The sequence below is a fragment of the Phoenix dactylifera genome, unplaced genomic scaffold, assembly GCF_009389715.1.
Source record: "Phoenix dactylifera cultivar Barhee BC4 unplaced genomic scaffold, palm_55x_up_171113_PBpolish2nd_filt_p 001175F, whole genome shotgun sequence".
Taxonomy (NCBI): domain Eukaryota; kingdom Viridiplantae; phylum Streptophyta; class Magnoliopsida; order Arecales; family Arecaceae; genus Phoenix; species Phoenix dactylifera.
In genome coordinates, this window is record NW_024068512.1 from 22,579 (window position 1) to 37,262 (window position 14,684).

The 14,684-nt window shown below is 38.3% G+C and overlaps 1 protein-coding gene across 1 annotated transcript; it reads left to right on the plus strand.

The window, feature by feature from the left end:
- Positions 1-256: 256 nt before the first annotated feature.
- Positions 257-13,150, plus strand: LOC120108105 (glycerol-3-phosphate acyltransferase RAM2-like). Its single transcript, XM_039121660.1, has 2 exons — positions 257-937; positions 12,281-13,150. The coding sequence occupies exons 1-2, from the start codon at positions 305-307 to the stop codon at positions 13,148-13,150; spliced, it is 1,503 nt and encodes a 500-aa protein (XP_038977588.1). The 5' UTR covers positions 257-304.
- The last annotated feature ends 1,534 nt before the right edge of the window (positions 13,151-14,684 follow it).

Below are 14,684 nucleotides of genomic sequence, written 5' to 3' on the forward strand. Positions count from 1 at the left end.
ATGCGAAATGGAAGCTGAATGAGTAGTAATATCTGTTGAAAGCCAAATATCGTATGTTTTAGACAAACATAATATTGTTAAGGGGAATGAATGAGAAGGGAAACTACACGGATAAACTAGATATTTTTGCAATGCCTACTGGGTTTCGGTCATTTACGCCACGTTTCCCAACGGTTTGCCTTGTTATTATTTATAATGTTAGATTACTGTCCGGTAGCCGTGAACGGGTGGCTTGGCTTAAGCCTTTTTTTGTGATGCACTTGGTAACTACTCACAATAGGCATGCGTTCTACCTCTGTATGAAATGCCTACAAAACCAGTTACCATGACTCCATTCTCCAAACTCTTGGACTCCTACATGCCTATGTCCTCTCCTGTGGCAACTGCTTGTCATGGAGGGGAAGAGAGGCGCAGCATTGCCTGCGAATTTGAGGGTGCCCTCCTCATCTCAAGGAGACTCTTTGCCTACTTCATGCTTGTTGCTCTTGAAGCTGGTGGCCCCATCAGGGCTCTTACACTGCTCCTAGTCTTCCCTCTCCTATGGTTGCTCGAGCTCGTCGGCCTTGAGAGGATGGCTCTTCAACTGATGATCTTTGTATCCACGGCTGGTCTTAGGGTCGATGATCTGAAGGCTGTGGCAAAGGCCACCCTGCCCAGATTTTATTTGGAAGACCTTAGGCAGAGAGCATATCAGGTTTTCTCGAGCTATGAGGGGAAGAAATTTGTGGTTACTTGTATCCCCACGATCATGGTTGAGCCCTTCCTGAAGGAGTTCTTGGATGTGGATCATGTGATTGGCGCCGAACTGAAGATGTTCAAAGATTGCTCTGTAGGCTTGGTGGCATCACCAGGAGTCATGTTAGGTGCCCGTCGGCTCCAAGCAGATAAGAGATTGGGCAGTGGGCTAAGAGATAAGACATTCATGTTGCTGTGCAGGGTACTCTCTCTCTCTCTCTCTCTCTCTCTCTCTCTCTCTCTCTCAATGTAAATTTCTTATTACGTAGCATGAAGTTTTTCTCCTGTTGAATTGGTGCATGGCCCATGCTCTATAATTCTACAGGAATATCCCTTCAAGCACAGCTTTTGATGCACACAAATGATCACAAATTTATTTAACTCTATTAACAAGAAATTTAGGAGAAGTGGGTTGTCCAGCACTCCAACTCATTAAGAATTTTACTGCACATTAAAGTCTTTCGCATGCCTCTAAGTCTTGCTCAATAATGCATGATTAGTGCCAAATCAGTTTTGGCTCAGCTGGTTGGCATTCCTCAAGATTTGAATACCTGTGCTATTCTCGAATGTTAAATTATATGTACATGTTGATTAGCTACTGGTTGCCACAGTTTTCGTCCCTGCTAGAAATTTGCTATACACAGTAAAATCACATTACCCAAAATAAAAAAGTCAAAAAGATACATATGCTCGGTTTATGAGTTCTTGTTGCCCTGCTTGATTGAAACTGATATGTGATATATGTGATATATCGGCTTGATACAATACTAATTATTGCTTAAGATTTTTATCTTGTCATCGGATTTCTAATCCCAGTTCAAAGAAACCTTTTAATCAAAAAGTAACAGAAGATTTTTTCTCTCTCTCCATTACAATATATCATACGGTTTCGAATCACCGTTCAAGGAAACCTTTTAATCAAAATGTCTTGGCTTTATTGGATGACCAATTTTTTTTTACTCTCAGTCAATATGTTGATATTGTATGTCATATGTCACATCTAAGAAATCATCCTAAAAATTATTCATCCTCTTCTTGACCGAGATTGACCACAGTACCAATCACTAACCATATCCACTGTACGAAGCGGGAAACGTTTTTCTCACTCTACTTCTTTTCCAATTTCTGTTTGGTGAGCCCAGAGTGGGTGGAAATGAGCCACTTCTTGGCTTGCAAGTAGGTTGAAACCAGACCAGCTTGACCCTAATCCAAGCAAACTATCTTTTGGACTATAAGATCTAGACTTAGGTCCAACTCGTCACTTATCTTGGTCAGATTAGGCTCCCTAAAATTTGGTTTTGGTGGGTCTCAGTTTTGGAACTCGATGTGGATATTGAATTAATTGTTGTTGGGTTGGACATGGATCTATGGAGTCCAACTGGGTTGATACGATTTTGTGAGATCCATATGCAATCTAATTGATGATTAGGCTCTTAGACTAGAATCTTGCCCCACCATGGATCAAATTAGACTTACCTAAACCACTAGCATCCAAAGTTCACCACTGGTGTGCATCGCGTCTCATACTGGGCATAGAATAACATATTGGTACTGAACCAAGACTCGATAAAAAAAGCTTGCCGAGTCTATGTATACTGAATCGATCTCCAAACTGGATGTACCAACACCATAAAAGCTTGACATTAGCACAGATTCTAATACCGAGATTGCAAACCTTACTTGCATCTAACCATTCCAATTAGAGCTAACCCCCTACTCCCAAATGATGTCATGATGTTGGCGCAAAAGACCAAACCACTCATTAGGTCAAGATTTAATACATTGTTACCTGAATTATTTTCAGTACTACAAAGAACCAGAACATACATCTTGGTTGACTTGTATGGTATAAACTGAAGGGTTTTAGCATGTTATAATGCGCAGCGGACGCTAGGAATTTTAAAAATTTCTTAATAAAGTTCCTATGCATGAAACCCTTTTAAGCCTAGATCATCTTAATGATTACAATCAAATGATATAAAATAAATGCAGAATTAGTAGAATACCTCAAACGCTAATCCAAAGTGTACAATCTCCACGAGGCGTCCAAGTGTCCGCCCTCCAATGGTGATCCACACGAAAACTTGATCAAGACTTTAGCTCCAAAGACTTTTGATCCTTAATGCAGAATTCTTCTAAAGAACTCTAATGGCTTGCTTTCCTTCCTTTCTATTTTTCTTTAGCCTTCTAAAATCACTTCTAATCCTTTTTGTCCTAAAGAAGACCACCTTGTCTTGGCTTAGGACACACTAGAAGCAATGCTAGAAAGAAAGAAACTAATGTAAGAAAGAAAGAAGAGAGGAGTGGGGTGGAATTGGAATGATGAAACCCATGGAGTGCTAACCTATTTATAATAGGTGTAGGGATGCATCTCCAAGGGATGCATCCCATCCACACATTCTCTCATGAAAGGGCATTATCTAAAGGGCCATATCAAATAAGAGGAGGTGCAGATCAAGTGAGGAGGTGTATCAAATGATATGTCCTTTCATGTGGTGCCATATTTTGACCAAGTCAACATCACATGCTAATCACATGTCCATCACGCCTCACCTCTTGATCTTTCATGATGATGATCCAAGGGCTCCAATGCAAGGCGCCATTCACTTGACCCATTATGTCTTCATCCAATGGTGGGATTAAGATCCAATGGTCAATTATGGTAGCCATCCTCTAACCCAATCCAATTAGGTTAAACCAACTCTCCATTATGTCTTCATCCAACGGTAGATCAAGATCTAACGATCTAGATTGAATGATTTATTAAATCTAATCCAATTAGACTCAAACCAAGCCAATTAGGTGCCAACTCTTGGCTAACCCATATTAGAATATGATCTAATCAAATTAGATCAATTAAGAATCAGATTCGAATCCAATTCGAATCAGATTCGAATCCAATTCGAATTAGGAGCTAAGGTTTGCAACACCTGCTAGGATGTTTATCTTGCAAACATGATCTAATCCAATTAGACCCTTGATAAGTTTCTTTGTGTGTGACCCATTGGGTTCCATACTTAGCCAGCAATAGGTGTGAGTGCGAGTTGACCCAACTTGATTAGAACTCTTCTAATCGATTTAAGTCCAAACTGTGCGAACCCGAACTTAACAATTAGAATCCTTTCTAATTGGTGATCGAATTAAACTCTTTAATTTGATCAAACCTATAAAACAAGATTGACGTCTAGCAACGTGTCATGTCTATCCGGAAAATATGGAATTTAGTTAAAAATACCCTTCAGTGGCAAGTTACCATGCAATTCAATCCTTTAATCAAACTGCATCCCAAATATGTATATGAGTATGAATATATGTCAAACTCAATTTCATATTCATATTTTTCTCTATCTTTTAATGATAATTCAAATAATGAAATATTAGAAACTCTTTCTAATTTTCATTCTGCTTTGATCAAAGGCTTCCTGAATTATCATATGATTAGAATAAATAGAATGCTATCTTCTCTTACTAGAAGTGATTAATTCCTTGTTGACCTACTCATAATCTTCGTACACAATTCACCATATCTAGAAGACCTCGTACATAACTTATTGTCATGAATGAGTGTAAACCAAAATATGGGTTCATGTGCACAAGATACCATGGTGATCTCAGGTCATAGGATTAGTTGCACAACTCCCACTAAGAGAATCATCTTTTGACATGTAAGTAAGACTTCATAAGATTTCTCTTTGTAGGTCAATTCAGTGAACTCATTCCTCTAATGAGCACCCACATCTTTGTATTAGTGTCTCCACACAAATGATTGTGAGATCAATCATCCTCTGCATCGAGCATACATAAGACATGCCAGTCTTTCCGGTAATCATTGATTCCCGACTCAATGTACCAATGACTGGAAATATTTAAGATTAGGATTTTAGAATTTTAAGTCTCACTAGTATGATCTCATCATAGTCTTAAAACCATTGCCCTAATCTCAGGAGTTTATCATAAATATAATCAACAGCATATGATAAAACATAACGCCTTTATTCATATTTAAATGTCATGTACATGATTTGGACAAATCAAAAGAAAAAACCTTTCGCAATACATATTGCGATTGGCTTGTAGGGCATCTACTCTTTCAATCTCCCACTTGCACTAAAGCCAATCGCTCTTATATTTTATCCCCATACAATCGAGGTGGCGATCGAACTGCTGTTGTGGTAGAGCTTTAGTGAACGGGTCTGCTAAATTGTTCTTTGTGTCTACTCGTTCAATGACTATGTCTTGTCTCTCGACGATCTCTCAAACGAGGTAGAAACGTCTTAGAATGTGCTTGAATTTGTGATGAGATCTTGGTTCCTTTGCTTGAGCAACAGCTCCAGTGTTGTCACAATAAACTGAAACTGGTCCAGCAATCTCAGGAACTACTTCCAACTTAGCGATGAACTTCTTCATCCAGACAGCTTCCTTAGCGGCTTCACTTACAGCGATGTATTCTGCCTCAGTAGTTGAGTCAGCTACAGTTTGCTGCTTGGAACTCTTCCAGCTCACTGCACCACCATTTAGGGTAAAGACATATCCTGAAGTGGACTTGCTATCATCTGGATCTGATTGAAAACTAGAATCAGAAAATCGTTCTAGTTTCAACTCAGATCCTCCATAAACTAGAAAAATATCTTTAGTCCTTCTTAAGTACTTAAGAATATTTTTCACAACTATCCAATGATTTTCTCCTGGATCAGCCTGGAATCTGCTTGTTATGCCTAAGGCATAAGCAACATCAGGCCTAGTATATAGCATAGCATACATAATTGATCCTACTGCCGAAGCATAGGGAATAGAATTCATTCTATTCCTCTCTTCAGATGTCTTAGGAGACATCTTCTTAGAGATACGTATGCCATGACTCATAGGTAAGTAACCTCTTTTACTTCCTTCCATGCTGAATCTTTTCAGCACACGATCTATGTACTTAGACTGGGACAAGCCTAGCATCCTTTTAGATCTATCCCTATAGATCTTTATACCAAGTATATAGGATGCTTCTCCCAAGTCTTTCGTGGAAAAGCTTTTTGATAGCCAAGTCTTGACCGATTGTAACATTAGAATATCATTTCCAATGATTAGTATGTCATCTACATACAATATTAAGAAGACAACGGCACTCCCACTAGTCTTCTTGTACACACATGGTTCATCCATATTTTTGATAAAACCAAACTCTTTGACTGTTGTATCAAAACGGATGTTCCAACTCCTCGATGCTTGCTTTAATCCATAAATGGATCTCTTAAGCTTGCATACTTGATTTGCTCTCCCACTTGAGACAAATCCTTCTGGCTGTGTCATGTAAACCTCTTCCTCAAGATAACCATTAAGGAAGGCGGTTTTGACATCCATCTGCCAAATTTCATAATCATAGTATGCAGCTATTGCAAGCAAAATCCGAATAGATTTAAGCATGGCAACTGGTGAAAAAGTTTCATCATAGTCAATTCCTTGCTTTTGCTTGAAACCTTTTGCCACCAATCTAGCCTTGTAGGTTTCTACTTGGCCATCTGCTCCAATCTTCTTCTTATAGACCCATTTGCAACCTATAGGGTTTATACCTTCTGGTGCATCAACCAAAGTCCATACTTGGTTGGTATACATAGAGTCTATTTCGGATTTCATAGCTTCTAACCATTTGTTAGAGTCATTACCCATGATAGCTTCCGAATAGGTCAGAGGATCATCATTTTCGACGATGTGGGCTTCATCATTCTCAATGATAAATCCATACCTCTTAGGTGCATTTCGCACTCTATCTGACCTTTGGAGAGGAGATGTGTGTTGTAGTTGTACTTCATCAATGGGTACATCTGGTTGAAGAAGTTCTTGTGTTTCTATTTGTAGGTCTTGAACTTCATTAAGTTCAATTCTTCTTTCACTGCCCTTTTCTAAGATAAACTCTTTTTCTAAGAAAGTGGCATGCCTACTAACAAATACTTTTTGTTCAGTAGGGTGATAGAAGAGATATCCAATACTTTCTTTGGAATAACCTATAAATGTACATTTATCTGATCTAGCACTTAGCTTATGTCCAAAATTTCTTTTGACATATGCTTGGCAGCCCCATATTTTAAAATATTTAAGATTGGGCTTTCTACCTCTCCATATCTCATATGGAGTACCAGATACAGATTTTGAAGGTATCCTGTTTAGCACATATGTAGCAGTTTCTAAGGCATAACCCCAGAAGGAAATAGGAAGATCTGTAAAGCACATCGTGGACCTTACCATATCTAATAGAGTACGATTCCTCCGTTCAGCTACACCATTTAGTTGTGGCATATACGGAGGTGTCCATTCAGAGAGAATGCCCTTTTCTTTAAGATGATTTAAAAATTTACTAGAAAGGTATTCACCTCCTCGATCAGATCGAAGGATTTTAATACACTTTCCGGTTTGTTTTTCAACCATACTTTGATACTCTTTAAACTTATCAAAGGCTTCGGATTTATGTTTCATAAGATACACAAATCCGAACCTTGATAAATCATCAGTGAATGTGATGAAGTAAGAGTATCCACCTCTAGCTGGAGCTGTCATAGGACCACATACTACATCTGTATGTATAAGTCCTAATAACTCACTTGCCCTTTCTCCATGTCCAGTGAATGGAGACTTGGTCATTTTTTCCATAAGACAAGATTCACAAGTTCCTAATGATTCATAATCATAAGGATCAAAGAACTCTTCTTTGTATAACTTGTTGATTCTTGATTCACTTATGTGACCAAGTCGGCAATGCCAAAGGAGGGTATTATTCACTTCCTCTCTCTTTCTTTTATTGCTTTTATTAATATGAAAGACATTGTCATTAAGTAATAAAACTAGAAGACCATTTTCCATAATGCCATTGCAAAGATGCTTATTAGAAAAATAAATAGAGCAACCATTGCCCTTTCCATTAATTTCAAAACCTTTTTTTAACAACAAAGGAATGGAAATTACATTTCTAATAATTTTGGGCATATAATAACAATCTTCTAATTGTAGGAGCTTTCCCGAAGGCAATTCCAAGTTGTAAGTTCCAACAGTTTCAGCCTGGATGGACTCTCCTCCAGCGCCATACAGTTCGAAGTCACCTTTCTTCAAAATTTTAATTTTCTGTAGTCCATGCAAAGATTTGCAAATGTGAAAACCACAGCCGGTATCCAATACCCATGAATTTGAATTTGAAGAACTTAATGACAAGTTGGCATGTAACATAAACATACCTTTTGATGCAACTCTTGCATCGGTCTTCATACTTGCAAGAAAACTCTTGCAATTCCTTTTTCAGTGGCCAGCTTTGCCGCAATGAAAACAGGTACTTGATCCGGAGTTTTTCTTTCCTTTTTTCTTTTTGATGCTACTCTTGGGGTTCAATGGTTTCTTAGAACCCTTATTTTCCGATTTTCTCATAGAGGTGCTATTTATAAGAAGGAGTGGACCTTTATCCTTCTTAATATGCCCTTCAGCTGTTTTGAGCATATTTAACAGCTCGGGCAGGGAGGTGTTCAGCTTGTTCATGTGAAAGTTCACAACAAACTGAGAGAATGAATCAGGCAGTGATTGCAGGATCAAATCCTGACTGAGCTCACTATCCATAGCAAAACCTAATTGACTTAATCTGGTGATCAAGTCTATAACCATAAGAACATGGTTTTGCACTGGAGTTCCTTCATTCATTCTAGCACGGAACAACTGCTTAGATATCTCATACCTAGCAGTCCTGCTTTGTTCTCCATACAACTCTTTTAAATTGAGAAGTATGGATTGAGTGTCCATGCCTTCATGTTGCCTCTATAATTTATTGCTCATAGAGGCAAGTATGATACATTTGACAGTCACACTGTCATTTTTCCACATCTTATATGTGGCAACCTCCTCTTCTGTAGCATCATCCCCTAGATCTCCAAGATCAGGGGTTTCAAGTATATAGGAAATTTTCTCCTGAGTGAGTACTATCTTTAAATTCCTCAACCAGTCCACATAGTTTGGTCCGGTCAACTTGTTGGCATCTAAGATGCCTCTTAGTGAAAGTGAAGAAGTCATGTAATAATTCTACATATGCAAGAACAAAACTAATATAAGCAGACCAATCATGATGACATGTTTGCAACTAGATAAGGACTTTAATCTAATTTGTCTCCTACTATTTTTATCGAATATCATAGCCCTCTCCTATGATAAATGTGAAAATATAATTTTTCTTAGTAGGGTTGAGATCCTAATTCATCATAAAAAGCCTTGTGTTTACACAACAAACTCTTATGAGTTCAAAGGTAGGAAACTCTTTCCAATTGCATCTCATGCAATTCTCAACTTTATCTTGTCCTCTTAAAATACTTATTGCCTTGTGTTAGCACAACAAACAATAATATTTTAGTTAAGTCAAACTCTTCATTTCCATATAGTCATATTCGAATAATATTGCCCTTGTGGTTGCACAACAAGGCAATATATTAAAATATGCCATAAGCATCTTAATGCACCAAGACAGTATAACATCAGTCCCCATTGCAAGTCTTGTGTTAGCACAACAAACTAGCATGGATCTTGACATAATAATATCGAGGCATGAAGGAAGGCTATCAATAGTGTTATATCAATATTAAGCTTATCCATAATAGGCAATCAAACAATTGGCCAGGTAAGCAGGTGGGAGGCTCCCCTTATTCAGAGAGTAAGGTCCTAATTAGAGAACCACCTTTAGTGCTTTCCTTAGACACCAATTAGATCAATTGTTCTAATATGTGTTAGCCCAAAGTTTTTCAACACTATGACTTAATATAATTTTTATTGAGGGCTTACTAGTCTCTAGCACATTCTTTAATTGTAACATATATTTAATATGTCTAAAATAAACTATTATGCATCATGGCTATCTCATAGCATGTATAAATCATAAGCAATTAATTAACATGCTTCAACATATTTTCATATGAAAAATTTTATATCATGATATTTTATTACATAACATATCATATATGAATCATACATTTCAGCATTTCTCTAAGCATATGACATTACTACCTTATAGTAAATTAATAATCATACATCATACATAATTATTTGATTGAACCAATTAAGGATGGCTCTGATACCACTGAAGGGTTTTAGCATGTTATAATGCGCAGCGGATGCTAGGGATTATAAAAATTTCTTAATAAAGTCCCTATGCATGAAACCATTTTAAGCCTAGATCATCTTAATGATTACAATCAAATGATATAAATTAAATGCAGAATTAGTAGAATACCTCAAACGCTAATCCAAAGTGTACAATCTCCACGAGGCGTCCAAGTGTCCGCCCTCCAATGGTGATCCACACGAAAACTTGATCAAGACTTTAGCTCCAAAGACTTTTGATCCTTAATGCAAAATTCTTCTAAAGAACTCTAATGACTTGCTTTCCTTCCTTTCTATTTTCCTTTAGCCTTCTAAAATCACTTCTAATCCTTTTTGTCCTAAAGAAGACCACCTTGTCTTGGCTTAGGACACACTAGAAGCAATGCTAGAAAGAAAGAAACTAATGTAAGAAAGAAAGAAGAGAGGAGTGGGGTGGAATTGGAATGATGAAACCCATGGAGTGCTAACCTATTTATAATAGGTGTAGGGATGCATCTCCAAGGGATGCATCCCATCCACACATCCTCTCATGAAAGGGCATTATCTAAAGGGCCATATCAAATAAGAGGAGGTGCAGATCAAGTGAGGAGGTGTATCAAATGATATGTCCTTTCATGTGGTGCCATATTTTGATCAAGTCAACATCACATGCTAATCACATGTCCATCACGCCTCACCTCTTGATCTTTCATGATGATGATCCAAGGGCTCCAATGCAAGGCGCCATTCACTTGACCCATTATGTCTTCATCCAATGGTGGGATTAAGATCCAATGGTCAATTATGGTAGCCATCCTCTAACCCAATCCAATTGGGTTAAATCAACTCTCCATTATGTCCTCATCCAACGGTAGATCAAGATCTAACGATCTAGATTGAATGATTTATTAAATCTAATCCAATTAGACTCAAACCAAGCCAATTAGGTGCCAACTCTTGGCTAACCCATATTAGAATATCTAATTAAGAATCAGATTCGAATCCAATTCGAATCAGATTCGAATCCAATTCGAATTAGGAGCTAAGGTTTGCAACACCGGCTAGGATGTTTATCTTGCAAACATGATCTAATTCAATTAGACCCTTGATAAGTTTCCTTGTGTGTGACCCATTGGGTTCCATACTTAGCCAGCAATAGGTGTGAGTGCGAATTGACCCAACTTGATTAGAACTCTTCTAATCGATTTAAGTCCAAACTGTGCGAACCCGAACTTAACAATTAGAATCCTTTCTAATTGGTGATCGAATTAAACTCTTTAATTTGATGAAACCTATAAAACAAGATTGACGTCTAGCAACGTGTCATGTCTACCCGGAAAATATGGAATTTGGTGGAAATACCAAAATACCCTTCAGTGGCAAGTTACCATGCAATTCAATCCTTTAATCAAACTGCATCCCAAATATGTATATGAGTATGAATATATGTCAAACTCAATTTCATATTCATATTTTTCTCAATCTTTTAATGATAATTCAAATAATGAAACTTTAGAAACTCTTTCTTATTTTCATTCTGCTTTGATCAAAGGCTTTCTGAATTATCATATGATTAGAATAAATAGGATGCTATCTTCTCTTACTAGAAGTGATTAATTCCTTGTTGACCTACTCATAATCTTCATACACAATTCACCATATCCAGAAGACCTCGTACATAACTTATTGTCATGAATGAGTGTAAACCAAAATATGGGTTCATGTGCACAAGATACCATGGTGATCTCAGGTTATAGGATCAGTTGCACAACTCCCACTAAGAGAATCATCTTTTGACATGTAAGTAAGACTTCATAAGATTTCTCTTTGTAGGTCAATTCAGTGAACTCATTCCTCTAATGAGCACCCACATCTTTGTACTAGTGTCTCCACACAAAGGATTGTGAGATCAATCATCCTCTGCATCGAGCATACATAAGACATGCCAGTCTTTCCGGTAATCATTGATTTCCGACTCAATGTACCAATGACTGGGAATATTTAAGATTAGAATTTTAGAATTTTAAGTCTCACTAGTATGATCTTATCATAGTCTTAAAACCATTGCCCTAATCTCAGGAGTTTATCATAAATATAATCAACAGCATATGATAAAACATAACGCCTTTATTCATATTTAAATGTCATGTACATGATTTGGACAAATCAAAAGAAAAAACCTTTCGCAATACATATTGCGTTAAATGTCATGTACATGATTTGGACAAATCAAAAGAAAAAACCTTTCGCAATACATATTGCGATTGGCTTGTATGGCATCTACTCTTTCATAAACAGCAAGTTCACTGAATATTTATATTGGGTTTTGATATATAATTTAAAGCTTTGATCTAGAAACATGAAATTAGAATATTTATAAATAAATTGTTTAAATATTCAGTTTGTTGTGCATATGAAAAGAAATTTATCTTTTCATCTGTCTGTAAATCGGCAGGAACACCACCCGATTCCGCCAGAAGAGACTTCCTCACCCTTGCGAAGAAATAATTATCCTAAGCCATTGATCTTCCATGATGGTCGTCTCATGGCTCATCCCACGCCATTGGCTTTCCTAGCTGTTATCCTCTGGCTGCCCCTTGGCGCTCTCTTGGCCATTTACCGGATACTTGTGGGTGTCCTACTACCGTACAAGATAGGCCTTGTGGGATCTGCAGTAACGGGCTTTCGCATTAGGGCCCAGTTTCCAAAAGCCCAACATTCTCTCAATACACCTGCAGCCGTGGGTGCGCCAAACAGGACGGGCACACTATATGTCTGCAATCATCGGACACTTCTCGACCCAGTGATCGTATCAACAGCGATCCAACGAAAGGTGACTGCCGTTACATATAGTTTAAGCAGATTCTCAGAGGTGATTTCTCCAATCTCAACCATCCGATTGACCAGGGATCGCTTCAAGGATGGCGCTGTGATGCGATCACTGCTCAATCATGGTGATCTGGTAGTCTGCCCAGAGGGAACCACCTGCCGGGAGCCATACCTCCTCCGATTCAGCCCCTTGTTTGCGGAGATCGCCGACAACATCGTTCCAGTCGCTGTTACAGCTGAGGGTAGCATGTTCTATGGAACCACAGTCAGGGGGCACAAATGGTTGGATTCACTCTTCTTCCTAATGAATCCTAGGCCTTGCTATCAGTTGCACTTCCTTGAAAGTATAACAAGGGATCAAAGATCAAGCTATGAAATTGCAAATGGCATCCAACGGTTGATTGGAGAAGCAGTTGGGTTCGAGTGCACCAATTTCACGCGGAAGGACAAATATCAGATGCTTGCTGGCCATGATGGTGCGGACACCAGGAGATGATGGTGGAGTCGTGTGCTGCGTTTGGTTAGAAAGCTGCACATTAATCAGTGCAAAATAATTACCCCTAATAGTTTAGCAAGACTAGAAATCAAAAGCATTTGTCCGCTCATACTCCATTGTCGGGCTTATTAATGTTGTAAATTCGTAATTGCAGAGCTCATCCAGCTTCGAAAACTACCTGAAATGTGCTTTCCAGTTTAGGGTCATTTGCTTGCAGTAGTTCAGAATAGCTGAAAGCATTGAATTTATTGTAATTTCAACTCAATGCTGCTTCCAGTTGCTCAGCATTTCACTAACTAAATATAAGATGCCCAAGTTCATTTCCAGGAAACCTACTGCAGCAAAATATACCTAAAAGTAGCATGCTCTGCTCCTCACTGCCATTTTGGGCAGCTGATACACAGAAGAGACATGTTCACTCAGTTGCACAGCTATGATAGGTAATCTTGAAGGCAAAAAGCAAGAAGGAAAAAAAGGACATGTGCTGATCATAATAAGCACTACAACTAAAAATATTATTTAAGTATAAAAATAAAATAATTTATAAATGTGGCATAAATCTGGCAGCAAAAGTTTTACAAGCAGCAAGACTGCAATGGACTTGAAGAAACTCCATCCATCTTGCTTAACAGAAATTGGCATCAAATCATGCCACGCCAAGTAGAATAGTATAAATATTGGATCCCATTTAATTAGAACCCACATTTGACAAGTGTTCCTTTAATTTCGTAAATTCTGATGATCTTAAGGGCATTAGGGTAATTTCACAGCAGAGAAGGGTTATCTTGATGGGGGATGACTCTTGATGGGTGTAACCACCGGTTCCAGTCGCTGTTACAGCTGAGGGTAGTATGTTCTATGGAACCACAGTCAGGGGGCACAAATGGTTGGATTCACTCTTCTTCCTAATGAATCCTAGGCCTTGCTGTCAGTTGCACTTCCTTGAAAGTATAACAAGGGATCAAAGATCAAGCTATGAAATTGCAAATGGCATCCAACGGTTGATTGGAGAAGCAGTTGGGTTCGAGTGCACCAATTTCTCGCGGAACGACAAATATCAGATGCTTGCTGGCCATGATGGTGCGGACACCAGGAGATGATGGTGGAGTCGTGTGCTGCGTTTGGTTAGAAAGCTGCACATTAATCAGTCCAAAATAATTACCCCTAATAGTTTAGCAAGACTAGAAATCAAAAGCATTTGTCCGCTCATACTCCATTGTCGGGCTTATTAATGTTGTAAATTCGTAATTGCAGAGCCCCAGTTGACTCCAGCATCCAGCTTCGAAAACTACCTGAAATGTGCTTTCCAGTTTAGGGTCATTTGCTTGCAGTAGTTCAGAATAGCTGAAAGCATTGAATTTATTGTAATTTCAACTCAATGCTGCTTCTAGTTGCTCAGCATTTCACTAACTAAATATAAGATGCCCAAGTTCATTTCCAGGAAACCTACTGCAGCAAAATATACCTAAAAGTAGCATGCTCTGCTCCTCACTGCCATTTTGGGCAGCTGATACACAGAAGAGACATGTTCACT

Excerpts from the sequence above, each read along its gene's own strand:
- LOC120108105 (XM_039121660.1), top strand. The coding sequence starts at position 305 with ATGCCTACAAAACCAGTTACCATGACTCCATTCTCCAAACTCTTGGAC. Across the intron at positions 938-12,280 it reads CATTCATGTTGCTGTGCAGG|GAACACCACCCGATTCCGCC; the intron begins GTACTCTCTCTC and ends GTAAATCGGCAG.